General features: G+C 39.9%; 1 protein-coding gene across 1 annotated transcript in view; it reads left to right on the top strand.

Annotated features, from left to right (window-relative positions):
• Window positions 1-26733, top strand: part of esrrgb (estrogen-related receptor gamma b) — a 50765-nt gene extending 24032 nt beyond the window's left edge. The window contains exons 4-7 of the mRNA XM_041805690.1: window positions 11850-11960; window positions 13225-13386; window positions 21135-21404; window positions 26425-26733. Of these exons, the coding sequence (XP_041661624.1) occupies window positions 11850-11960; window positions 13225-13386; window positions 21135-21404; window positions 26425-26669 (788 nt within the window). The 3' untranslated portion in view covers window positions 26670-26733. The remainder of the gene's footprint in view (window positions 1-11849; window positions 11961-13224; window positions 13387-21134; window positions 21405-26424) is intronic.
• The last annotated feature ends 442 nt before the right edge of the window (window positions 26734-27175 follow it).

Here is a 27175-nt window from a genome sequence, read left to right on the forward strand (position 1 = left end):
CACTTGAACAGAGCTGATCTCACAGCCACAATCCACGCGTTTCCCACATTAATTTCTAAAACCAGGCACTCCTTATTACTTCAAAGCTTTGCCTGACAATCATTGCATTTTTTTAACTTTTCTCAGTGTCAAAGTTATCAAGTGAAAGTTGTCTCTACACCCATGGGTAATCTGTAAAAAAGGATTTGCTAATATCTAATCTGGGATACTTTTAATGGTGCTAATTTGCCAAATATTGTCTAAAAAGGGCTTCAGTTGTAGGCCATGTAACACACTGACTCCTAACTGACATTGCACTCATATTGCCTGAATATTATGGGAAATGTAGCTCTAAAACTCATAACAGTCTGCATATTTATAGAATCTGTATTCTTTTTTTCATGCTGCACCTGTAGAGTTATATTAATAGAGATGATTTGGTCTTGGAGGCCCATAAGCTCGGCTTAAGATCTGACATACCATCTCTAGGTTTAGACTTAAGTTGACAGAAATAGCACCATGGTTGTGTTTGCAATATTCAGGACAATAAATAAGATTTGATGGCATTAACACCCCTTCGTGACTGAGACACCAGTAGGTAAAGGTTGCATCCCAGTTTGGAGATCGCAGCTTACAGTGATTCTATGATATAAAAGGGAGCATTTCAACTTTTTACAGACTCCTCTTAGAGACACAACAGTAACAAACTTCCTAAAATAAACCCCTGGTCATACAGTTTTGTTGCAATCTTCCAGCATCAAACACATCTCTTAATAGACGGCGGCAGCAGTTAACAACAATCTGTGCTGCTAACACCAGATTGTATGTCAGGCTCTTGGTTCACTTCCACTAAACGGCCTCCTCGTGCACTGATGTCCCTCTGTTTGTTCATCTCAGGAGGAAGGGTCACACATTGTATTGCCATTACAACACTATTTATACACGCACTCACTCTTGATGTCTTCATCCCGGCACAAATATCTCACGCCGAGCCTTTGAATCGCAGCCAGAAAAAACAAGCATGCCTCAGAAATAAAGCTGAAACTATTAGTGCATGCTTAAAAGGAAAACAGCGGGGCATTGCCTATGAGGGGCCGGGTTAAGCCGTAGATGTGTACAGTCGGTGTGTGTGTGTGTGAGGGGGTATTAAACGTCATAGCCTGCACCGCCTGCCGCTCCTGAGACGCAGCATCACAGCCACCGCGACGTGTGGCTCAGTAGGTGATTCTCCGAAAGTGATGGCATTCAATTAAAGGGAAAAAGGACATTCAGTCATGGCGTAGAGCCCATGTGATCATGGAATCAGTGGGGGACGGCAGCTCGCCCTACTTCAAGTAATGAGATCAGCATATGACAAGTGGCCGAGGGCTGGTCATGGAAAAGGAATAATCACAGAGTGTAATCTGGAAGCAGGTGTCATATATTGAGCAATGTCATCTTGGCCAGCTAGATGAGCATTACATTGCACATTTAGTTACGTAAATTTCTGTTGTAAAAGCCTTGCTTTCTAACATCTACTACTACAGAAAAAATGGCTGGAATATGACCTTTTTATGTTATCGATTTGCTAATTTGTCTACCATTGCTCAAAAGTTTGTTTATCTGGATCAGGATCACAGTTAAGGTTTTTTGACAGATAGATTTACACATTCAAGGAAATGTTGTGACCACATTTTCCATCAAAGTTTTCCTGTCGTGCACATGGATTGGCAAAATTACTAAGAAAGCTGTAGTTTATATTCAAGGCCAGTAGTTGGCAGTGCAACTTTGTAATAAAATAACTAAGGTTGTCAAGATTAATTGCATTAATCCACAGTTAATGCACTAGTATTTATTTAATCCACATGATCACATGATGTCCCTTTCAGCACTCTGGTTAAGCCATTACATCAGCTCCTTGCAGCCACAGTGATGTAAAATACATCCTTAATGTCTCATTTTACTTTGAAAACTCACAAACAGCTCAGTGGACAAGTCAAAAGTCCTATGCACCTTGTTGTATCAAACATTTACATTTTTATTTTTCCCTTTATTTCCTTTTTAATCCAGAATAAGTTATTTTTTCAGTGGTTAAGTTCATTTTTAACCTTTTAACCTTTAAACCTAATATAATGCTATAAAGCACGTCTGTATCCAGACAGAAAGTTAGTTAATCCTATTTTTAAAACAGTTTTGAATGCAAACTAGTGGCATTTCCAAATGTGATATAAGGATGTGATTAATTGTAATTAACTACAGAAATTCTGAGGTTAATTGTACTTAAAAAACTTTTGACATCCCTAGAAACAACTCGTGTCCTCCTTCAAAGTGGACAGGTGTAAACATACAAAAATATAGGGATGCAAGATATTATTGGCGACATTTAAAACCAACATTTTGGGTATAAAAATCTGTCTGTAAATATCTGTAAGAACAAATAACTGTTTTAATCTTAGGATACTATGTCATCGACTGCCATTAAAGGACTGTTCCAACGTCCAGGATCCTCAAAATTTTTCCAAAGTCTTTAAAACAGAGAATTACCCACAATCCAATGTGCACCATTTTTCTTCTCTTCAAAAAATAAATGAATAGAGCAATTTCAGGAGGAAGCTGGGTCCTCAAGTCCCAACACACTCAAATGAACGGTTTCCACAGTAAATATGTTAACATCATTATTTAAAGGCATCAGAGTAAAGCTGGACGGGTAAAAGTAGCGCCACAGAATATAATTATATGATTATTTTGCATGATAAATATAATTATAGATCATATACAGTGCTTAACAAATTTATTAGACCACCACCTAAAGTATAAGGTTTATGCCACAGCTGCCCTAAATTAACAGCATTGGTAATTACCAAAATCATTTTTATGTTCCTGCAATGGTTAATACACCAATATGTAGAAGCGCTTTAACCCAAATGATATTTTTAATGCTAAAATATAATTATTATTGTTATCCATGAATTTTCAAATTTACTGATTTACAAAAATACTAAAAAATAGTAAAGCACATTATTATTTCTTGATTAATATGTCAAGTTATAGTTATTTACTTACATTCCTGAACAGAAAAATGAGTTTTAGTGGTTGAATGTTATGCTTGATTAATTTCTGACTTCTTAGAGAAGCCCAGTGAGCTGGCTCAAATTTTGGTAAAAAAGGTGAATTCAGTTTGAAATTCCTCATTCCTGTTCAAAATGGTAAAACGTGAAGAGCTCACTGAAAATGAAAGAGTCCGCATTAAAGCACTTCATGATGCTGGATGGTCTCTGAGACAAATATGACAGGTAGCCTAATAAATTTGTTAAGCACTGTATATATAGTGATTGTATGTTGGTATGATAGCACAGTAGACGCAACTGGGTAAAAGTTGTACAACCAGTTGTCAGTGATTTCGGGTATATGGGCGTGAGGACTCCTTCCTTGCCTGGCTTGGGAGGATCCCTCCTATGGGGAAAGGGTCCTGGACTTTCAGTAACAGCTCATATAGACCTGTTCTTAAAACCCTCCATTGTCAGACATTGCGTTTATTGTGTAAACAAACAGATAAAACTAAGTAAAGGGTTTCCATTTTTGGATGAAACTGTGAAACTGTTGTGTAAATGAAGCCATAATACATCTACTTAAAGCTCTGGTGAGGAACTTTTGGTTTGTTTCTTTTATGGCGCCCCCTGTCAAAAAAACTTGTAACTTTGCTGCTTTAGTCCTGAAAGTGTGGAAATAGTGTTTTATTTTCACATGAACTTTTGAACAGTTAATTAGTTAATCAGTCATCAGTAATCTTTGATATGGAAAAAGTCAAAATACGCTGTTTCTTTGGCAAGCAGTCAATAACTTTACCTGAGCCCTACCATGTGTCAGCAGATCCAGGCATTTAAAAAACATATTTACAAACAGCCACTAATGCTTATGGTCTTTCTGCTTTTGTAGCTCATAAAGAAGCATCAATGAAATGTCAGTCAGTTTCATAGCCAACTAAAAACATCTTAAATTAGCTCTAACATAGAAATATTACAAATAATAAAAATGAATTAATTATTTAAAAAACAAAAGAGGAAAATGTAACACTCCTATCGTGATTTAGAACTTGTTGTCATAAGATCTTGAGAGGTCTTATATACTTGTTCTAAAAGTGTTTAATATTTCCACCAGGATTCTCTAAGCTCTTCTCTAGCATGCCATCCTGAATTATAAAGTGCCAGCTGCCACATTTATAGAGCAGCTCCATTGGTGGGCAGGGAAACCCATCCGCTCTGTAACACCTGCTGATAATCAGCTGACTCCAGCTCAAAAGCCCAATGTGTTAGCTTCAGGTGGATTTAGAGTCCTGAATAGTTCCCTGTAACTCCCCTGTTTAGCTCATTTGCTCAACACACTTTAGTATAAAGGAAGGAATACAAAATTTGTTTGTCAATCAGCCAAAAAGTGTTGAATTTAGCATGAGCAGTGCAAAAGGGAATAGGAAATGCCTGGTGTTCAAGGCTCTCCACTAGGAATGAAATGATTCACTCAATTCACAATACACTAGGATTTTAGGTTCACTGTGCACTTTAATCTTTTTTTTTTTAAAGATATACAGTACTGTTCAGAAATTTTTGGCATGATTAGTCCAATAATTGAGGCTGAAGTAAGGCATAGATGTAGCTGCCTGAGGGGACCATCAGGCGGGATAGAGGATTGACAAAACCCTGCTCATGCACTGGATGTCCTTGCGCATTACCAGGGGCATGGGGAAATAATCTGTTGAAAAAATCCCTTTAGGGTAGATTAAAGGGTGGCTGTGGTGAGTAAGCATGGCCTATGGTAATGTTTGGGCGGGCGGTTGGGTTTGCCACAAGCTCCTGGTTGTGCCGTGGATGTCCCAAGGGCCTGAAAACCCACGGGGGTGTCTCTGGAGTGTGAGAGAGTGACACACGTATGTTGACATGTGTCAAGTTTGCCTCTGGCTGTCCCTACTCCCTCTTAAGCCCCCGGTTGTGTCGCATCTTGCCCTGTGATGAATCCTTAGTGCCCTACATGCATAAAGCATATGCACATAGCTGTGTTTTGGGGCTTTTTATGTCTTTATTGATAGAAGAGGACAGAACCCGCTTACATGTTGCAACCTAACCACTAGGCTGTCTGTGCCCCTTAACATCATTTTTCACTTTTTTATTTTATAGATATGAGTTTGAAGTCAATACGTCATTTGTTTTTTCTGATAACTAAAATGCAAAACATCTAATTTCCAGATCTTTCTGGATAAGTATTTTTAAGTTTTATTAGTTAAACCGTGCATATTATTTACTACTAAAATGACACCAAGTGCCGGCTCTTCAGTTACTTACATTAAAGCAGTAGAAGATAAAGTAGATAGTGCCCTTTTTTTAGTTTAAAAAAGTACAATTTTAAATGATCTATTCTTGTATCAAATCTTATTTTGGGGGGTATCACTGTGTCCCCTATCTACATAAGTTTGGATCTGAGCAGAGAGTTTTTATAACAAGAAATACATCTAATATCTTGGATCTAAAAGGAAAACAAAGACACTGATGGGAAAAATTTTGCAGATGACAGGCTTATTTCCAGCTCTGCAGCTGTGCTGCAGCAGAGCCTCTGGATGAGCAGGGTGCAGGGTAGCGGCTGAGGAAAGCAGCTCTCGCTCAGTGACCCTTTAAATGTGCTGCTGAGGCTGATAAAAGGTCACAGGTCCAGTGGAAAAACTCTCCTAATTACAACTCGCGGAAGGTATGGTGTCAGTAGCTACTGCCAGGAGTCGGTTCATGCAGCTAATAGCAGCGCTAATGACCCCTGTAGCAATACTGTATGGTGTTAAATCATGCAAAAATGTCTGGAATGAATTGGCATTTTCTGATTCTGTGGTTTGAGTCACTGTTATTCTTTTATAAATGAACGTAAGGGGGAATTTGAGCATTTTGGTTGTTTAATGCTGCATATGCCTTATATAAATTAGTCATGTTCATATTTTTAAAAATTAGTATGTTCCTGTACAATGTCTTGATGAATCAGGCATACTACCCCTGCAGGCCTGTTGAATACACGTCATAACTGAGCAACAAACCTAAGGACTTTACTTGTCATTTATTTCTTTAATTGCTTGCAGGTCTGACTGTTATTTCCATGTTTCCTTGATTGTTGGGAATTTTTGACTATGACGCTGTAATGTGGTGGATACATACAAGCTACTAGACTATTTTGGCATCCTACACCGCTGTCTCGCCCTCGCCGACCACAGATAGGGATCAGCAGTCTTTCCTGAGCGAACGTGGCTACCGGGGTAACGTTACAGCCTTATTTTCCTCCAGCCACATACACAAAAGATTAGTGAAGCCATATCCAATATCACAGACTGTCAGGTCTCTTTCCAATCAATAGACTTGGATCAGAAACCAATCTGTTCACTGAGATTACATCATCAAAATAATCACAAAAATAAATCTAATGGCTTTAAAGTCTAGTAAATACATTTAAGCAGAATGCAGATAAAACTAAGTTGTGTTCCTTTAAATTTGTCTTCAGTGGAGTTAACCTGTAAAAATACCTTACCACTTGATTTATTTTGTAGCACCAACATGTGTCTCTTACAGAACATGAACAGGGTCTTGTTTGCTTTTTAGGGTGTAAGAGTAGAAGGCAGACTGCAGCTGAGAGTCAGCGCCCACCCATTGCCTCTGCACCCGCCTGTCCTCACTGTCTGGCAGGTGATAGATCAGACACGGAGGCTAACACGTGTTCCTCTGAAGACGGGGGTTTAGCCAAGTGCTGGCCTCTGATACACACGCTAGACTCACAACACACACACGCATTATCTATGCCGAATGTATCGTCTCTGACAAGTGGCATGGAGTCAGAGCGCGTTACTGCAGGGTGCATGTTGTCTCCTGTCACCCTTCACCTTTGTTACTCACATTTGTGAAGACTCCACAAACCAACAGCACAAAACAAAGGGTATCCTGAATCGACCCGGCCATCTCCAGTCATGCAGATGTTTTCGATTATGACGCATTTGTGGTCAGCGTGGCTTTCTAATACACAGTAATACCCCTTGTGGACACGCCAGCTCAGATTTATGAAAAGTGTAGCAGGTGGAACGCCATCCTCATCCACCCCCCTCCTCCTCTGCCTGTTTTCTTCTATACCCCCACTTAGTTCTTCTTTGCAGCCCACCCAGACTCTGCACAAATACACAAAAGCTGTCCGATGGCTTTAGCTTTTTGCACACTTGCAGACCTCAGAAGTGCCTCTGGAAACTCTGTTCCTTGTAACGGGACAGCATGTGGGGGTGGGTTGGGGGGGTGGGTGGCTCACGCTGCATCCCTCTGATTTTTCCCAGCTAAAATAGGGAGCTCCTAATCTCCCTTTGGCAGCGTTCACAAGCCAGCCAATTCTGACACATTCTCTAGAAAGAAGCGCCTCCGACAGGTGAGGGGCCAAAAATAGTTGCATGGGACACACACATTTTCTTTAAAGTAGCACACATGCTTAATGCACACTGTGTGAGCCACATGCATGAACTTATAAATTGTCTGATGTCTTCTCTGCCCGGCAGGTAGTGAGTCCTCTGTGATAAATTTTGTTTTGATTTTGATTATAAAATTATGTCAAAGCTTTTTTATTTAGTGTAATTTTTCTGTGTGCAGGCAACCACAGTTTGAGACACTGCAGTAACTTACCTTAAAACTGGCCCTTGAATTTAAGGATTTGTGCAACATGAGGGAGTTAGCTGTGGTACATCTCAACAAAACTTCAGTTTCTGGGTATTTTAAACAATCGTTCAACTTTATTTTGATGCTGAATTTAAAATTATACTTATTATGGACAAAACAAAACACAGTTTTATGAGGATTGATTTATCTCAAGCAGATATTTTGTTCCAAGCACCTTTATAAACACACACTGAGATAATTTTGGCCTTTTTTAGATTACATTGATAATAGGCAAGAAAATGAAAGAGATATCATTGCTGTACACCTTCTCAGGATTTCTGTAGTTAATCACAGTTATTGAGATCCATTTTATCCCATTTTAAAATGTTTTCTCATTTGGATTTTTCTGCTGTCTTATCCTATGGGTAGTTGATTGTTTGGATACGGACCTTATTTTATAGGGAGATTGAAGACTTTAACATGCAGTTGACCCTCTGAGCCCTAAGCCATTTTAAACCATTTTGTCTCACCTGGACTTATTGTCTTAAAAAGCTTGTGAAGCATCAACTCTGTGGTGCACAGTCAAGCTCTAAACATACTTTTATGTTGGGGCTTTAAGAATATGTGAGCTGCAGTAATGTCACTGGAATTTTTAATAAGTTATTTGGACTATAAAGACAAAAGAAAAAACTAAATGGAAAATAAAACTCAAAGATTTTCATGTGTGACATCTGTAAACAATAATGGCTGGGACTGTCTTTTGCTATCTTTTTGTTCTTCGATCTCTTGGGGTGTGTTAAGGCATGTGCAGTTTGACACAGCAGGATACGACAACGTAACATCTTGCCATTGGTTATCACAGCCCGTATTTTGTCTAATCTTGTGAGAAAAATCCAAGTATGATTTTAGGAATTTTTTCAGTTTGTGTGAATTTAGTATTATCTTGACTTTTCTTTACAGTGACATAGAAGGACTATTCCAACCTCTGAGCTGACCTGTGTGGTGATATAAATATCAGTCAAAGAAACACAGGGATAAAATAAAACCTGACTCATACACATGCGTACAGCAGGCGCCACATTGAAGAAAATGGCCGCCTCCATCAGGAATGTGCTTAAATGTTGTGCGAGTCAATAAAGATATTGAATGTGTAAGGGAAGCCGGGGTCAGGTGGCCGTAAGGATTGCTCCTATGCAAACATGCCTCATCTTCTTTACACACATTCACAGGACTGTCAGACAGTATCGCTGTGTCTCAGGCTGTGTCCTCACACTAAGTTATGAGCGTACTGTGCTGTACTGTCTGATCTTACCGAGCTCATAACATCCACCCTTCTACCACCTCCCACTCCACACCCACACTTTTACCTTCTGCATCCATATTTTGGCTGCCACACTTCATAACGGCCTGGCAACCATTAAAATGTATCTGGATGCTTTAAAGATGATCTGAGCGCCCGCCTGGCTCTCTCTCACCACAGAGTCACAAGCTCTCCTCTGGATCTGATTGTCCCGCAGCATGGACGCTGCTGTGGTTTTGGGCCTGAGGTGTGGAATGTGCTGCTGACGATGACACAAACCCTCCTCCTCCTCCTCCTGTCCCTCCACAGCGCTCCACAAGGGGCCTCGTCCAGCTGTCTTGTTGTGGTCAGATTCTCAGTACTGTGCCGAATCACATGGGGAGGAGATAATCCCGCGCTGGCCGGGACAGGCAGGGCTGTCAGGGAGGAGACGCACAACCGATGCTGAAAGAAGCAGAAAAATAGACAGAGAGGGAAAGTGAGAGAAAACTGATATATTCAGCCAAAAACAGAAGCCTTTTGCCACCTCCTGTCCTCAAACACCATCCAGGCCTTTTTTTTCCTCTCTGTTATTTTCTCTGCTCTGAGTCTCTGCCTTTTTTGCTGCGCCGCTAAGCTGTAAACTGAAACTGGTTAGCGCTGAGCTCTTAATTCTTGTCAGCGTCTATTAATTATGGGCCAGTTGGATGTTCCAGTTCAAACAGCCCCCGCGGATCTTGGAATTCTAACTCCGGCTGTTTGGTCACTTGTCGCTCGTCGCAGCCACATGACCCTGCAGCTCGCAGCGGGAACACACACTGTCTGTGTTTCTGTGTGTGTCTGTATGCATCTGAGTGTGTCTATGGCTGAAGATGCAGGGACAAAATAAGCAACAATTGTCTGGCACTAAGTCTAGCAAATCTAATGCCCATGAATTAGGTTGTATGCCTACATTTTGGCATTAGACAAGCTAAATGCATATATCAGTATTAGGCCTATGTGTACCTTTTAAAAAAAGGACACTATTAGTTTAATATCAGGAGTACACAGTGCCCACTGTTTCCTGAAGCACAATTTGTTTTTTTAAATTTACCTTAAACAAGAGTAATGGTAGGAACAAGTACTAAAGGTCCATCTATCGTAAAGCCAGCTCCTCGCTGCCTAACTGACTAATTAAAACTGCATCCACATGTGTTCAAAGAACAAGAAGTCTATTTGCGAGCCTTATTGATTACTTTAAGGCGTACAAATGGAAAGCTGTGTTAGGAGAGGGGCTCTCGATTTAGCTTCAATCTGCCAGGCATAAAATGATCTCACTGTGTTTGCTGGGAAGAATGAGCTCCCTCTGGGCACGCTGGGTAATTAGGTTAGTGGATAGTCGGTGTCAGGAAATTGAAAGACCATCCTAATCGGATTCTTTTGTTTCCTGGGGAATCAAAGGAATTTATACGAGTCACCGGGAAATCTCACACGACTCAATTCCACTTGACCATGTAAAATCTGTTTGCTCTCCCTCCATGCTCAAACAACTTTTAATACGAGAGTGTAAATCCTGAACACGAGGTGCATCCGATGTGGCCCCACGTCCTCTGAGATGGCTTTCAAGATAATCCCAGATATGTCCGTTTGTATACTAACGAGATACTTACACTCCAACGCCTGAAACAAGGACGTATTGAACAGTCGCTCTCAGAAAATAAAGGTCAAAAAAAAAAGAAAGAAGCACAGTTATTCCAGTTATACATAAACAGCTACTCAGCCTGGCATTAATGACAATGCCAGTATGTTAATATTATATACATTTAATGGCCTTTTAAGTGAGCGTAGCCTTGTGTTTCTAAAAAAAATCTATAGGGTTGAAGCTACTTTTCTTTAAAGAGTTTCCCTTTCTTTTATGTTATAAATGCTACATTTTAATAGATTTTGAGTTTTTCAAACTATTTGAAATGGCTTTTAAATGATGTATAAGTGTTAAAGAGTCTATTTTCCTAGGGCTCCTCTGTGGTAGTAGTAGTCTAGTAGTCAGAAGGCACTTTGACACTGACGTGTCTTCATCCAATCTTTCTTTTCTACCTACATTTATTCAATTCTAATAAATCTTTTTTGGTTACATGCTTGTTGCATATGTTATGATAAATATCAGTAAAGTGTATACTGATAGAAGAGAGGCATTTAATGAGCCAAAAACCATCAATTTTGGTATTCATGACCAATAAATCTCCTTTTCCTTTATCACTTAAAATTTCATTTGCATGGAATTAAACCAGATAATTCAGCTCTGTCTGGTGTACCATGAAATCTCTCCTGCCTTTTATTTTTGACAATTTGCCACTCAAAATAAGGTATTCATTTTTCTCAGCTCAGGTCTTTAAAAAAGTCTTAAACTTGATTCCTTAAGGTGTGTAGGAACCCGGTTTCATATTAAGAAGCTATCTGCTTAAAACTAGAATGGTGTTTAGATTGCATCTAATGTTGTCAGAGAGTTACAAAAAAGAAGCAAAAACCCTAGTAGCTGTTATATTGCAACCAAAAGAGTAATATTTATCATGGTTAGCTCTATTTTGTCTTTCTATTTTGGAAGTTTGAGGTTTTTTATTTAATCATTGTGTCATTTAAACAATCATATGCCCAGTATTCATTGCTTACAAGACACCACATGTTTACAACATGTAGGATCAGATTTTTTTATTGTCATGGGGAAAAAAAGGGAGAAAGAAGAAACCTAAAGAAACGTGTCATCAGACTATCTTGTCCTGCAGACCTCTGAGACAATAGTGAACACAAACACATCAAATTTGAACAGCCATTCCAGGTCAACGCAGTATTTTAGGATTTGGATGAGCCATTTCATGGAGCGATAACTCTCTCAGATTATATTTTTTACAGATTTATCAGTTGGTGTTGTGTCTTGCCTTTTGATTCATTAGCTTTTTATGTATTGTGCTTGTTTGTTTTTGCAGGTGTACGTCTGGACAGGGTGAGAGGGGGGAGACAGAAGTACAAACGGAGGCTGGACGCAGAGAACGGCGCTTACCTCGGCCTCTCCATCCCTCCTCCTGCAAAGAAGCCATGTGAGCCTGCATTTTTTTTTTTTTACGGTTCTTGCTCATCACATTCACATCACAAAATAAAGCAGCTTTATGCTGCAATTTTTAATACTGCAATAAAAATATATATATATAAAGTATTTTACCAAGGAATATTTGACAAATGTAGTAGACATGTAGCTGGATTTTCCCTGACCAGTTATGCGAACATCTCATTTCTCACAAGGCCAACTTTGTAAGACTTATTTAGTGACTTTATGACACACTAGGCCAGGGAAGGGCAACTTTGGTTACAAAGAGGGGCGCATTAATTTTATTATCAAAGCCAAAGGGCCAAATTTCTAAATCTCACCATCGTGATTACTGGTAATTCAGTGAAAGGAGAAATATGTTGCTTTAATGATCATTTATTATACCAACATCTATGTTTTCAAACTCAAGTGCAAATTTAAGTTTGAATAGATAAAGAATTAAAACAGTTTCAGGCTACTTTTTTAACGCAGTGAACAAGATAGTTCCTTGTTGTTTTTTTACTTGGATGTGTGTGTTTTTATTACTACATTTAGTGATGCATATGAATAAGTTTTACAGGAACAATTACAGCCAAAGAGATCTTCTAATTTCTTGTAAAGAACTTAAGATATACCAGTAATCAAAGATGATAAGAGAAATGTCTATTGTTATGTTTACATTGCAGATTTTGTCATGTTCTCTTCATGTTTATGATTAACAGTTATTTGAAACTGACTTAGGGGCTTTATTGAGGAAGTTGGAGGGAAGCATGTGACCCCAGGGTTGCCAATTGCCCACCCCTGTAATAAACTGTTGGTGCAAGTTATGCTTTAGCAATGTATGTATTTTTATTGGGTTTTTGACATTTGTGCAAAATCACAGTGCTGTTGAAGTCCACAATTAATTCAGTAATTTCTTTTTACAGTTCCTTTATTTCCTTTTCAATCCATAGCAAGTTCTTTTTACCCTGGTTAGTTTCATAGGAATTCAGGAAGCCAATTACCCTTAATTACAGATCGTAAAAAAGTCCAAATAAAACAAAAAGAGTTTTAAGGGCAACATAGTGGAATTTCAAAATGCAAGATAAAAGGAGATTTTTGTGATTTAAAATTTAAGCTTTTGACAGCCTTAATGTTTGGTTATTTGTTTTTATATTTGGTCCAATTATCCTTGTGCCTATTACATTTCTCTCTCTCTCTCTCTCTCTCTCTCTCTCTCTCTCTCTCTCTCTCTCTCTCGTTTGCTCTATCTCTGCATCGATGCATTCTTGTGTCAGTGACGAAGATTGTCTCCCATCTGTTGGTGGTGGAGCCAGAGAAGATCTACGCCATGCCTGACCCCAGCATGCCCGATGGAGACATCAAGGCTCTGACCACGCTGTGTGACCTGGCTGACCGTGAGCTGGTGGTCATCATCGGCTGGGCAAAACATATCCCAGGTACAGAGACAGCACCGCTGGTTAATGACACAAAAAATCTTTTATTCTTATAAATTTTATTCTTATTTTATTCATAGTAAGTGCTTGACATTTTAAAGAGCTCCAGTCTAAAACTGTAAAAATGAAACCTCTTCCTTAAGTATTAATGTAAGTTTTTATTACTGGTTTCATGAAACTCAAATTTAGTGTTTTCCTGCTGCTTAAGTAGAAAATTAAAGAAACATTTCTGCTTTAATTTTCTAAAATGACGACAGTGTTAGAAGTAGTTCACTGACTGTTGCACACATGAACACCCCTCCCACACACACACAGATTCGTGCACACTCACACACAGGATAATTAACATCTGCTACTCATCTGCACCTAAGGGAGAAGCTAGTCCCATATTCTAAAATCTAATCAATAAAGAGCAGCTGAAACCTTTGATTTGACTGGGTGGGGTGGGGGAGTCTGGGGGGGAGGGGAGGAGATCCGCCCCTGTGTCAATGTATTCCATTTCAATCCCAGACTTAAAGAAAGCAATCCTCTTACTTACTTAAGGAGACTACACAGAGCCGATTGTAAAATTGATTGATTTAGGGAAATACTGATGGATTTCTTTAGTCCTTGCTGACGAATTCTTAAATAAGACTTGTTATGTAAATGTTCTTAGATCTTTCCTTTTCATCTCTGTTAGATAAGACAGGCATCCGCATGTTTGAAGGGAGCACAGGTCAGCCTTGCAGTACATTCAGCTTATTGATTAAGGCATAAAGTTTGCATACAATCACAAGTTATCACAAGATAAATTTAACTCAATTTAGAGCTGTTTATAGCAGCTATTACATAACTGCTGGTTATCTGACCACGTGGATTTTCACATGGTTCCCGGCTAAAGCTCAACACTGACCACCTGAACAGTTTCAAGGTCCACCCCGTAGCCCACTTAGCAGTGCCATTTAAAGCCATGATATTTACACCCCTGTGATGTTTCACCATCGATGTGGCATAATTAGGGGACAAGGTTATCCACCCTCTACGCAGGCAGAGGAGGTGGTAAAAGAGGTGTTACAGAGCCTAAAACCAGGATCAGCTGAGCCAGCAAGAAAGCTCAATATTTATCATTTCCAACATAATACATAATGTTTCAGTACTCATGGTTTCCTGCACACAAACAAGCAGGAAACATGTCAGCAGGACAAGGAACTGGCATAAAATTTGCACTGCCAAGTAGCAACAGAGACACACCAATGCACACCTATAAAGTTGTTGATAATGGAATAACTACAGTGCAGATTCTACACAGAAGTATTAACCATGCTTTATCCTGGTTCAACACTTTGAACAATTGTACCCTGGTGATTGAATTTAGAAATACAAAAGAGCTGTGTAGTCTTATTTCAGTATTTAGCGTATCGTGGACTTTTTGGTACATGCTAATCCTGCTGAGGCAAGGCAAAGATGCCTTAAAATGTAAAAAGAAAAATCTCTGACCTGTTCATTTCCAGGTCAAAAAGAGGCCAAATAGCATATATAATAGCATAAATCCTTTTTCAATTTAATTGTAGCTACAGGGCTGCTGAAATGAATCCAATGAATTTACATACAGTTATATTTTTGCATTAACATTTTCTATGTCTCACTATTGATCCTGAATGCTGTGAAGATCTAAATCCAGACCTGACAGAGTTATTAAAGGGCCATGTGACACTCTGGGGACACTTTACCCAGGGCCAGCGGGTCAGAGTGTCACCAAGTAACGATTAAGACAAAAGGGGTCCCTACAGTTTAACAGTCCACTCCCACCATTACACTCATAGCCCAGCGAGCAAATGGCCTTAACGATGAGGTAATAAGAGTCATTACTGCACATCGCTCCATTAATGCAAAAGTCCTTCAGTATCCAGGGCTCGGAGAAAACATGCAGCATTAGCTTCCATGTGACAGTTTCATTTAGAGGAGGCTTTTCTCCAGAGCAACATACATGTTAAAGAACAAGTGTAACACAAGCAAGAAAGACGCAGGAGGGAACAACAGAAGTGGTAAGATAGCAATCATCTTCCAGTAAGAGCAGCACACGTGACAAGGAGTGTGAAGGGGCGATGCAAAATGTAAATTTTATTAAATTTAAGGGGAATTTTGTCATATTTTGCCAATAATATTGCCATTTTTAAAGCTTGTTTTTTGGTGCAACTTTTGCATGCAAGAGAAATGTTTCTTTAACAATGAAACTCAGACTTTTAAGCAGTTTGGTGCAAGAACACAGTGCTGAGGAAAAGTGTGTCTCTTATTTTTGTATTAAGGAGAAGTTAAACCACTGAAGGTTGTAAAGTAATGTGCAGCACTACAGATGTGCAGTTTAACCACCATAAAAATAATAAATCAGGCTACCCAAAGGCTTTTTGCTGGATTCCTTTGGTCATTAAATGGACTGATACACTGCATTTTAGGTAGTAATTAAGACAAATTCCAGCACTAGTATGAGCAGCGGAACTGAGTAGGTGGGTTGCGCCCATGAAAATTTTTCCAGATCTTCTCTGCCTATGCCAAACAGCTTATTCTGCTGTTGCTATTGACTCTTTTTGAGCTTCTACTAACCCCAGGGGCTGACAATCAGGTGCCTGATAATCATCATTAGAAGAAATCTTGATGCAGAGATACTGAGATGAGATTCTGCAACCAGTGGCAATCCCATATCTCCTCAGTCTGGGACCAAACTCTATCCCCCAAGATGACAACGCTCGCCCCCACAGAGCAGGGTTTGTGACAGACTACCTCCAGAGTTTTGGAGTAGAGAGGATGGAATGGCCTGCCAGCAGTCCTGACTTCAACCCCACTGAACACTTGTGGGATCAGCATGGGTGTGTGCTGGATGTCACATAGCAGTGTGTGACCAGGCTGGTGACCAGCATGAGGAGGAGGTGCCAGGCTGTTGTGGTTGTGTATGGTTCTTCCACACGCTACCGAGGCTCCTGTTTGTTAATTGAATAAATTGTTAAGTTGTCAGTATGTCTAGTTTCTTCAGACTTCAATCATTCAGTCAACCAAAAAACACCAAACAAGAGTCAATGGTGAAATAAGCTGTTTGGCAGAGAAGATCTGGCACATTTTTTATGGGTGCAACCCACATACTTAGCTCTGCTGCTCATCCCACAAATGCATGTTCCTTACAAATGTGGCACCATTTAAGAGGAAAATAAACAGGCTTACGGTATAAGAATGGTATAAGAGCAGTATAAGATTTATTGCTGAGAACCATTGTTACAATAAAGACATAATTCACTAAACACCAATTTCCCTCCTTTGTTTTAAGTTTATTTAACATTTAGCAACATAGTATCAGTGCCTTATTAATTCATTTAAAGCTTGATTGGATACAACACACAGTGTTCAGTGGAAAATGGATGGATGTTGCACAGTTGTACAGCCATTGAAGGTTGCCACTAATTGGTTCAGCTGTTAACAAAACACATACACACGATAACACACTATCTCATACATATAACAACACACAACAAGTGTAGACTGATAATTGAGAAAACTGCATCCAGCACTCTCTGGTACTTTGTGATCACTCAGCTCAGCGCTTCACTTCCTTCTCTCTCTTGCTCTCTCTCTCTCTCTCTCTCTCTCTCCCCTCTGTCATATCTTACTCACACACACTCTTGCTTCCTTGTTCTCCCCTGACTCCCCCCTCCTCCCCCTCCTGCAGCTCATATAGGGCCCTCTAGTCTCATTATTACCTCTGTCTTTTTATTAGGCCCATTAGGGCTCTTAGGAGGCCTGTAATGATACTAAATGAATAGAGAGTGAACTGCTGTCTGTTTTAGACCCAGCTCTCAATGACAGCTTCAAGCTTCACTGCAAACCACTCGCTCTCTTCATTGTGCTGAAAAGGGATTCAATTACTTATCTGATGTGAGCCTGTTCTCTTCTGTAGCACAACCAAAGCACACTCTTTATGAAAATAATCACCAACATCCTGTGACTTATGGACGAGGCCGTACAAATAGACAAATGGTATTATGTTACATCATATTTAGTTAAGTGTATATTGTCATGGTTGGTAGGATTATGTTTCAAGTTTTCTATCCAATAGTCCTCAGTTATGAGGACAAACAAAGAGAGTGTGTCTTCTTAAGTCCTGCATGGTCTGGTTTGGTTTTGGCTACTAAACTTTTGTTTAGCAAGAGTTGGTTAAAAGTAGAGAAAGAGCACAAGAGGGTCTGGCTGTAGACCTCTATAGTGGGGCGTTAAGCTTGAGACCTCTGCAATAGGGCAACCTCGATTGTAGGTCAGGAAGTGATATACATCACCGAGCCCGAATGAGAATGACGTACTGAAAGACGTTTATTTTGCCGCTTGCTGTCAGAGGTTATAGTAAGTGACTGTTTTTCACAACAGCAGAATTTTCTGAATAAAAATCAAAAATTTACGGAGGGGCATTGTTTAAATTTAGCACACCATAAACAAAGGAAACCTAACAACCAGCCTTAAAGGTCACATACTTTACCCTTTAAAGACAAGTTTATATTGGTCTCAGAGGTCCCAAAAAACATATCTGTTAAGTTTTTTCCTGAAAAAAACTCCAGTATAGGATTTTTGCATGTCTAAAAACCCCTCTGTTTCTGCCCTGCTCACAATGAGCTGTTTCTATGTCTGTAGCTTTAAATGTTAATGAGCTGCCTGGCTCCGCCCCTCTCAGTTGAGGATCAGAAGATGAGGATTGAACTTTCTTCCAAGCAGGGAGGGCCAGCCGAGCCTGGGGGCGGAGCTAACTCCCCACATGACATCATGAGGGGAAAATCTGAGAACAGCTTGTTTCAACACACATTTTCTGAAAGGTGAAGAAAGAAAGAGAGGGGTGATTTTTCTGATTCTTAGGGGGATTGTGGACAGGCCAGGGGCACATATTTTTGTTAGAAAAGCCTGAAAAGGTGTATTTTGCATAATATGTGACCTTTAAAGGTTCGGTTAAGGGTAAAAGTAGCATAGCACAAATTAAGGAAAAACCAGACAAGGTTGGTATGCCACTTCCAACTCAGGTCTGCAACAGATGAGCCAAAAATGCCCCACCATAGAGGTCTGCAGCTAGTCAAGCTAGTTAAAAAAGGCTGCCAAAGCTGTTTCCTTGAGTTGCTGAAGATTGTCAAAAGGCAGCATGCTGTATGAGCGTTTTATTCAGCTTTCTCTAGTTTGTAAGAGTAATTTCTTAAGCCTATAATCAGCCTTTAAAAGGTGTAAAAGAAGGCATTACATCCTCTTGATCAGTTAAGCAGTTTGCCTGCAAGCATCTTAACTTTTTACTCTTAATCCCTCTTTTAGGAAAGGCAGAGAGCAGACTGGAAGATAAGATTTCATTTTATTCCAGCGCAGTGAAAACCTGCGGTATGTTCCCTTTCATGACATCACAGGGGAAGAAAAGTACGCAGACAGAGGCATTCCCCAGTTTGCTCAATATTGTGTCATGTTTGGTCAAACAGCAGTGAATCAGTAGGTGAAATATTGATATTTCATCAGGGGGAGTCACCCGCCGCAGCGACACTTAACTCAGCCACCTCCGGGCGACATACCTGAAGCTCCGAGGCGACCTCCGGGGAGACAGGAAGTCACTCCATCGCCTCAGTAAATTGAGTGGAAAGAAAAAAGAAACAAAGGCTGAGGAAAAGAGCGCAGACTGATGAAGAAAAGAAAGAGACAGCAAAGGAGGGTGACAGATCTTTCAAAAAAATGCAGCAGGAGAGAAGAAGTGAGAACAAGAAAATATTTAACCAATTTCTGGATGTATGAACCATAGGGGAGTTTGGATGTGATGAAACTAAGCATTATTTCACGTCAAAATGTTGCTCCTTTGCAGCTTTGGCTAACTAATTACCAGTTTAATACTCTCCTTTTATCTGTAAAACATTAAGCCATTCATTTTTCTCCCTCTTATGGATTTCCTGGGCTTTTATGGATAAAGAGTAAATTCATTAATTCCTAACACTGTCTACTGTATCTACATCCAGTGGTCCTGCAATCCCTCCATCCCCCAGTTAACGTGTACCGGATGTCCTCCATCAGCTGTCTGTTTGTCAGATCTGAGGCTTGGATCGATCCCCCTTTCGCATTTGGTGGACTGATTACAATCTACTAATCAATGACACCCCCAGCACTCCTTTCTCTCCCTCATTCTCCCTCTCTGTGCACCGTTTCTCTATTTGCTTGATAAGAAACATCGGTGGACCTCTTTTAAGTCAACCTGCCCCGTTCCCATCCACGCAGCCTACGATTTAAGTAAGCAGAGTGTTGGGTTCAAGGCCCTGGTCAATATCCCTATTCACCTTTCTATTCACTATACGTACAGCGCTGAAAGGTATTGTGGAGCTTGAGGTCCTTTCAGATGTCCGTCTGTTTGATGTGTGTGAATGTTGGAGGAGAGAGTTGACGGGTCGACCTCCAGATCTTGGATGAGCGTGATTTCAGGAGGTTTAAACAGGAGACATAAGACTTGAGGTGTTTATCTTATCTACCTTAATTCATACTCTAACAAGATCTACTGATGAGGATGCACTTAAAGAGAAATGCCATGTGATGTCATCAGAATTATTTTTCTCCAAAAGTTTATGGTTCCTGTCTTTTTCTGTCATTCTTATCTTCCAAAGCAATGACAGAAAGTTCATTTTTTTCCCTTCCCAGTGAAAAATGGCAGAATCTTTACTTTCTCCCTATCCTCTTTGACAACAGCATATGCTCATCTATTTCTGTGATAAAAGTCCCTTGTGAATTTCTCAGTAGATCTTCTCTTGAGCTCAAGTTACAGTTCCTCCTTTTACTCTTTTTTTCAATAAATTTTTTAAACATATATGATAACCTAAACTCTACATAAACTGCGCCAAACAGAGCCACTTTCTAACCTTTGCAGGTTTTTATAACTCATTGAAAAATTAAAAATGGCTCTGTTTGCTTCCTTCTCTTTGCACTGAAATGTATACATTGATTTAAAATGATTACTCTCATACAAAACACAACATACATAACCTCAAATATTTCCAACAGTTTTCAACAATAGAGAAAGTTCAGTTTTTATAGTTTTATATTTTTGGTGATGTTTTGATTGAGGGCCTCTGGCAGCAGAATTTATATACTATGCATCTCAAGTTCCTGTGAAGAACTTTTTGTGTGTTTAAGCTAAGTCTCTTGTCCGGAGCATGCAATGTTGTCTTAACAGTGGGTACAGGTAACTATAACGTAATAGTCACTCTTATTCACTTTAGTGGCTCAAAGAGGGGTATCCTTATAGATTTCAGCCAGTAGGTGTCTATGGTCATTTATTTAATCATTTTAAAGATACTAAGTGAATTGTACCCTATTACTTTTTTGCCATGACACTGACCAAAGGTAGCTATAGAGTCCTTCTGTCCTCTCTGTCCTCACTCTCATGTGCCTGCGGACTGGGCTCCTAAAGTTTTAACTCTGGTGGTTGCTGTTGAAGCAGCCCTGTCTAATGTTTCAAAGGCCTCCGCACTGGACTGATTTATATTCTTGCCTTAAGCCTCCACATACAGCCATAGGCCTCTGTTTCATGTTGGACTTCTCCGGGGATTAAGCAGCGTTGTATAAACAGCCCGTAAAACATATGGAGGACCAGAGACAGCCAATTACGGCACAGCAAGGTTAATGGCTAATGCCTGATGTGTCATGTGGTTAAAAGTAGAGAGAAAAGTGTGATAAAGTGAGTTAAATGAAGATTTAAAGAAAATTAACAAATATTCCATTTGGCTCTACAGGTTTTTCTACTCTCTCGCTGGCAGACCAGATGAGTCTACTACAGAGCGCCTGGATGGAGATCCTGGTGCTGAGCATCGTGTTTCGCTCGCTGCCCTGTGAGGACGAGATTGTTTATGCTGAGGACTACGTGGTGGATGAAGACCAGGCGAGAGTCTCAGGTCTGCTGGACCTACATGTGGCCATCCTGCCGCTGGTGAGACGCTATAAGAAGCTGCGCATGGAGAAGGAGGAATTTGTGACGCTGAAGGCCATTGCTCTCGCCAACTCAGGTACAAAAAAAACCCTCGTAATTACGCTGTCAAATACAAGTCAAATCCAAAACTTTGATCATGATTCATGTGGAAATACATGGTAAAAAGAAAACTAGGGGAAAAAGTAACTGAATTAAGTTTATTTAACTCAAGTTAACAAGTTGCAACTCCAGTTATCTTCTTGCAACTTCTTAATGAATGAATGGACTTAATTCAATTGCTTGTTACCACCTGAAGCATTTTTTTTTTCAAGTTTTTCCACAGTTTCCTTTTTAGAGAGTACCAAAGTTTGCAAACACACAAGATATTCTAAGATGTCTTTAAAGCAGTGGTTCTCCACTTGTTGGACATCAGGACCCCCCCCCCCCCCCCCCCCCCTTTTTTTTAGATTGTTTCAATTTATTTATGAAAAATGTTGCTGTTTGGACCTTCAATGTAACAAAACTCAACTGAACAAAACGACAAGAAAACTCTAAGATGATAAACAAAAGCGCATAGATACAAAGAGCATGCATGCATACATTTTCTTTGTACTCCCTTTTCCCCAGACAGCATGCAATTTTAGTAAAATTGTGAGGAAGTACCTTGTTATCTTGAGAAAACCAGCTTTGTTATCCCAAGAATATCAGATAAATAAGTGTGGATGCATGTCCACTTAGGGCTTACATACATGCTTTTTTCCGGGCACTGGGTTGAGACCCTCTGGAAAGAGCTTTATGACCCACCACTTTAGAGCCACTGCTTTAAGGGATTCTTTTGTAGTTTGAAAGTGGAGATGTATGAGGTACTTGTTAATATTACATATAGTAGCCAAAGAAGATGCCAGTCAGTGTGGCCTTTAAAGGAGAGACCGGCTCAGGCTGTATGGCTACGCAAACTGGATTATTTATAATACTGTTAAGACAAAAGAAACTTGAAAAACAAAATTGGTACAAACATGTGCTTTTAAAAAACATCCCAGCACAGTGCTTTTCTTATCCACTGGTAAACCACTTTTTTATAGCACTTCTTCTGCACACTACCTTGATGTTTTTGCAACGTTCAGCCTGTGCTCCCTGCCATACTGAAGGCTGATTCTTACAAACTTCCTCTAAGTGTCAAACATTATTTTGTCTCTGTTTGTCTACAAAGATATTTTTGGCCCATACTGTTTTGTTTTTGTTTTTTGGCATGAAGACACAACCTGTGGTCCTCACAAAAACGTTACGTTAATCAAAACACCATAGATTTCTGTTTTTAAAGAAGAAAACTGAGCTACAATAGCATTCATTTAAAGAAATGATTATTTTTTTCACATGGGATACAGGAAGAACACACATGTAATGAGCCAAAGTAGTGCTAGAACAAAGTTTAGTTCATTTATCACTAATACTGATCATTCATACATTAGCAAGTTGCAACACAAAAACTGTACAGACAATACAATACTTACTACTGGCGTTAGGCCAAAACCTGCTATCTCCATTTCTCATGATTTCGATTGTTTCCATAAATTAGTGCTATTGGTCACTCTTTACGTCTGTCAGTGTGTTTTCACAAATTTCAAACCAGTAACAAGTGTCAAATTTGAATAATACAACAGGTTATTTTTCATTCCCTGAAAAGTGGTGATTTTGGAGATAAGAGGTTTTGATCCAACACTGGGTTTATAACGAGATAAAGTACATAAACTAAGTATAATCATTACAAGTGAGTAGGTAACAGAGAAGGGTTTTACAATTTAAAAGCATCTCATTCAACCCTGAAAGTTGAAAGAATCAAGAATACTCTTAAAGCAGGCTTTGGGCAAAATGGGCAGGTCCTTTCAAATTCATAACATAACAAATACTGATATTTTCATGTCTTTTTAGCATAACAAGTACATTTTTATCTCTTATACATAGACAGAGAGTAGGTCAGGTACTGAAAATTGTCAGCATGTTTGTCTAATTTAGACGGTATTGGAGTTTGCTTGCAATTTTTGGTATTTGAAATCCAGAAATGACCCCATATAGGTATAGGTATTGTTTGATTGTAACAAAAGCTTAAAATGCTCATTTGTGGCAACCCTTGTCCATTGAGATGCCAGTGTAGAAAGGTTTCTTGTTTAAACTATAAAGCTCCTTAAAAATCTTAAAGTTAAACAGAGTTTTAATCATTCAAGGGTTTAACACTTGACTTAAGAAGAATTTAAGTTGTATATTTACAAGTTATTTGGTGTAAATGGCCTTTATTTTGCTCCCAGATCACACCAAACAGTTCATGAGCATTACAGGAAGGTGTATCTCTGTGTCCAATCTTAAATAAATCTAGATAGTTGGCATTCAATTAAAGCAAACAAAGAAATAAAGCAAAAATTGTCACGTGATTGTCCATATCAGGTGAGGCGATCACTTCCACAATGAAGGATACCTGATAAGACGGGACAAAAAGGTCACAGGCAGGGTGGTTTAATTTAAAGCTGCCTGTGTGGGAGTGTGTGTATCTATATTTTAATTTGTGCCCACATACATGTGTGTGTTTCTGTCACATAGCGCTCTCATTCTCTCCATCTCCATAACAGTAGCTGCCAGCGCACAGCAGCCCAGGGAGATATATTTAGCATTTCATTAGGAAAACAGGGGCTGTCAATAAAATGTGTTAAGTGGAGTGGAATGAGCGTCGGGGAGCGACGGGCCTCGTTTGTTCCAATGTGAAGATGCTGCGCCCGTATCGACAGTTTGCTTTTCATGAGGCCGGGCCTGTCCCCCTGCTAATCAATGCCTGTTAGGAGTCTTTTCTCCTGCCTGACTGAAAAATGAAAAATGCTGAGCCCAGAGCTTTAGTCTTCTGATGACAAACTCTCTGTGGAGGGGGGGGGGGGGTAGGTGAAGAGGGAGGGGTGATGGAAAGAGGGAGGGGGATGTGAAGGTAAGGGAGAAGTGTGAGAGAGGAAGGCCGGGGTGGAGAGGGAGGCTCAGAGAGGGTGAGAGGGCAGCCTCGGCTCGTTTGAACACGGTCTCGTAGAGCTTGGGCTCCAGGGGTCCTGTGGGTGTGACAGCTGTGGAAATTCATGGCCATTGATTTTGTAATTAGCGGAGTATCGACGGGATTGACGCCAGGCTGCTGACGGATTACATGGAAATTGTTTCTTCAAAGTTAGTTTTGCATTCCGCCCCTAACCTCCTCAAACACACAAACACTCTCCCTGTGCATCGCCACACACTGACACACATTTCAAACCACTCTCTCCCCTCCTCTCTCTGCCTCACACACACACAGACACACACGCTGGCGAAGCCAAACGAGGATCAGATTAGTATTAACATGAAGGTTTCAAATGAAGAGTGCTGGAACACATGTGCGGTCCACATAGCCTAGTTAATTTCCCAAGATAGAAACGCAATTTACACAGAAGGCGACTGGTAAAAGAGACTTAATCAGTCAGTTAGGAACATAATTAGCCTTGTACTTTCCCTTTTTTCTGCCTCATTTACATGTTTGTACATGGTCTTACCTCACTCTAAAACTCACCAGTACATAGCAGAGCTGAGCTCATTCTCTCACACTTCAATCAACAGATGCAATTTTATCTTTTTAGGATAAGTGAAGGCCATCTTTTCCTGTTTCTGTTTGATTTAAAGCTATTAAGATCAATTGAATTAATCATGATTAATTAAGGTCTACAATTAGGGCGCTGATTTTTTAAAAGTTGCGATAAATTGGGGCGCTCACACAGTGGCTATGTTGCACCCCGACCTAACCACTCTAGTCTGTCCAAACTAGTGGGTTCAATTCCAGCTGATGGCTCTTTTACTGCATGTCATCCACCATCTTCTCATCCCTGTGCCCAGCTCTATCCACTGTCCTATGTCTCAAACTACATAAAGGAAATAAAGCTAGAAAAATAGATATTTAAAGAAAAAAAAATACTTTATTGTCCCTTTCAGCACACTTTGTTTGAGCCACTGCAGTATCTCCCTGCAGCCACAGTGACATACAATAAGCACTTTACTGCTCCTAAATGTCTCATTTCCATTTTAAAAAACTAAGTTAAAGTTAGGGTTAGGGGTAAGGATAAGGGTTAGGGGTTCAACAGCTCAGTGAACATGTCAAAAGTCATCTGTACATTATGTTATCAAACATTTACCCTTTTATAATCAACTTATTCCTTTCCAGTCCATAAGAAGTTCCTTTTACCATGGTTGAATTCATGATAAAATCTTAAATCTCCCTATTAAAGCAGGTCTGTATCCAAACAGGAAGTCAATTACTCCAATTTAAAAGTTTTGAATGCAAAACTGAATTGGACATGCAATAAAAAGGATGTGATTAATCATGATTAACTACATAAATTTGGAGACTAATTGCGATTAAAATGTTAATCTTTTGACAGTCCTAGTTTGATCATAATGCAGACTTTTCATCCCAGTCTGCTCCTACAGAACTGTATCTTTATAGATATATTACATCCACAGATTTGACCTAACACTGTGAGTCTGCAGTAAAATTGTCTAAAGTCAAACCAATGCTTGTCCACTCAAACCATCTCTGTCAGCTCGTCCTTTAGAGGACAAGCCTGCTTTTTTCCTCCTGACTTGTAGATTTACACATAGAGAGCAGTTTTTAATAAGTCTCAACTGGTTTTATTTTAGAGCCTATACATAAGGGGACCAACTGCTCTTTCTTATGGAAATGAAGGCCATCTGCCGCCATCATTCAGCTGAACGATATCCGAGTAATGCAGCCATCTGAATTCATTAGCAGAGGGGGATGTATGTGGTCCATGATACCAAAAGAAATGAATCTCTTCCCTGTCCCACCGTATATTTATACAGACCTGCACTACCTCTCCTTCTTCCTCTTTCTCCCTAGAGTCCGGGCCACGTATAGGCATTTATTTAAGGAGCGTCATTAACCACTAACAAGAGAAAAACCTCTCTGCAAAACTGCATGTTTGCAAAGAGAGGCTGCAGAATTTAAAGCTGCAAAACACCAACGCCTTTACTCTGCAGAACATTGAAAATGTGTGTATTTTATTTTTTATTTAGTTGTAACAAACGTGTGTTCCTTCCTCCAGACTCCATGCATATAGAGAACATAGAGGCGGTCCAAAGGCTCCAGGACTCTCTCCATGAGGCCCTGCAGGACTTTGAGGGCTCCCAGCACCCAGAGGACCCTCGACGGGCAGGCAAGCTGCTAATGACCCTCCCTCTGCTGCGTCAGACTGCCACCAAGGCCGTGCAGCACTTCTACAGCATCAAAATGCAGGGCAAGGTCCCCATGCACAAACTGTTCCTTGAGATGTTGGAGGCCAAGGCTTGACACCTGGGCCAGATGTTTGACAGACAGCTGTGTCAGCCAATAGGAGGCAAGGGACAGCAGATTAAGAAACAGGCATCGTGCCAATTAAGAGTGAAGACTCTTGAGTCATGTGAACTCTTTTAAATGGTATTAATTTAAAAGAAAGGGGACTTGAAAAAGGTAAATATCAACCTGGTAAAAATGGGATCATGATGATGTAAATAAAGATGCTGTGTACAGAAATCAGGCAACAGAGGTCTTGTTATAACCAGAGACCCACTGCTCTATATCACCTGAAGCTTCTGTGAATTTGTTTCTTATCTTATTTTCATCTCAAAAAGGAAATATGTTAATATAAATGTCCTAAAGAACTGTACGGCTGTGAAGCCACACTCTGTGTTCTGTTTTTCTTTCATATTTTTTAATCTTAGTTGTTGAAGCAATAGTCTCAAACTGGTCTACATATAATACATGTACTGTATATTGTGTGAAATTGCACTGGGGGAGTGGGAGGGAGGCGAAACTGT

Source organism: Cheilinus undulatus, linkage group 14 (genome assembly GCF_018320785.1).
Source record: "Cheilinus undulatus linkage group 14, ASM1832078v1, whole genome shotgun sequence".
Classification (NCBI taxonomy): domain Eukaryota; kingdom Metazoa; phylum Chordata; class Actinopteri; order Labriformes; family Labridae; genus Cheilinus; species Cheilinus undulatus.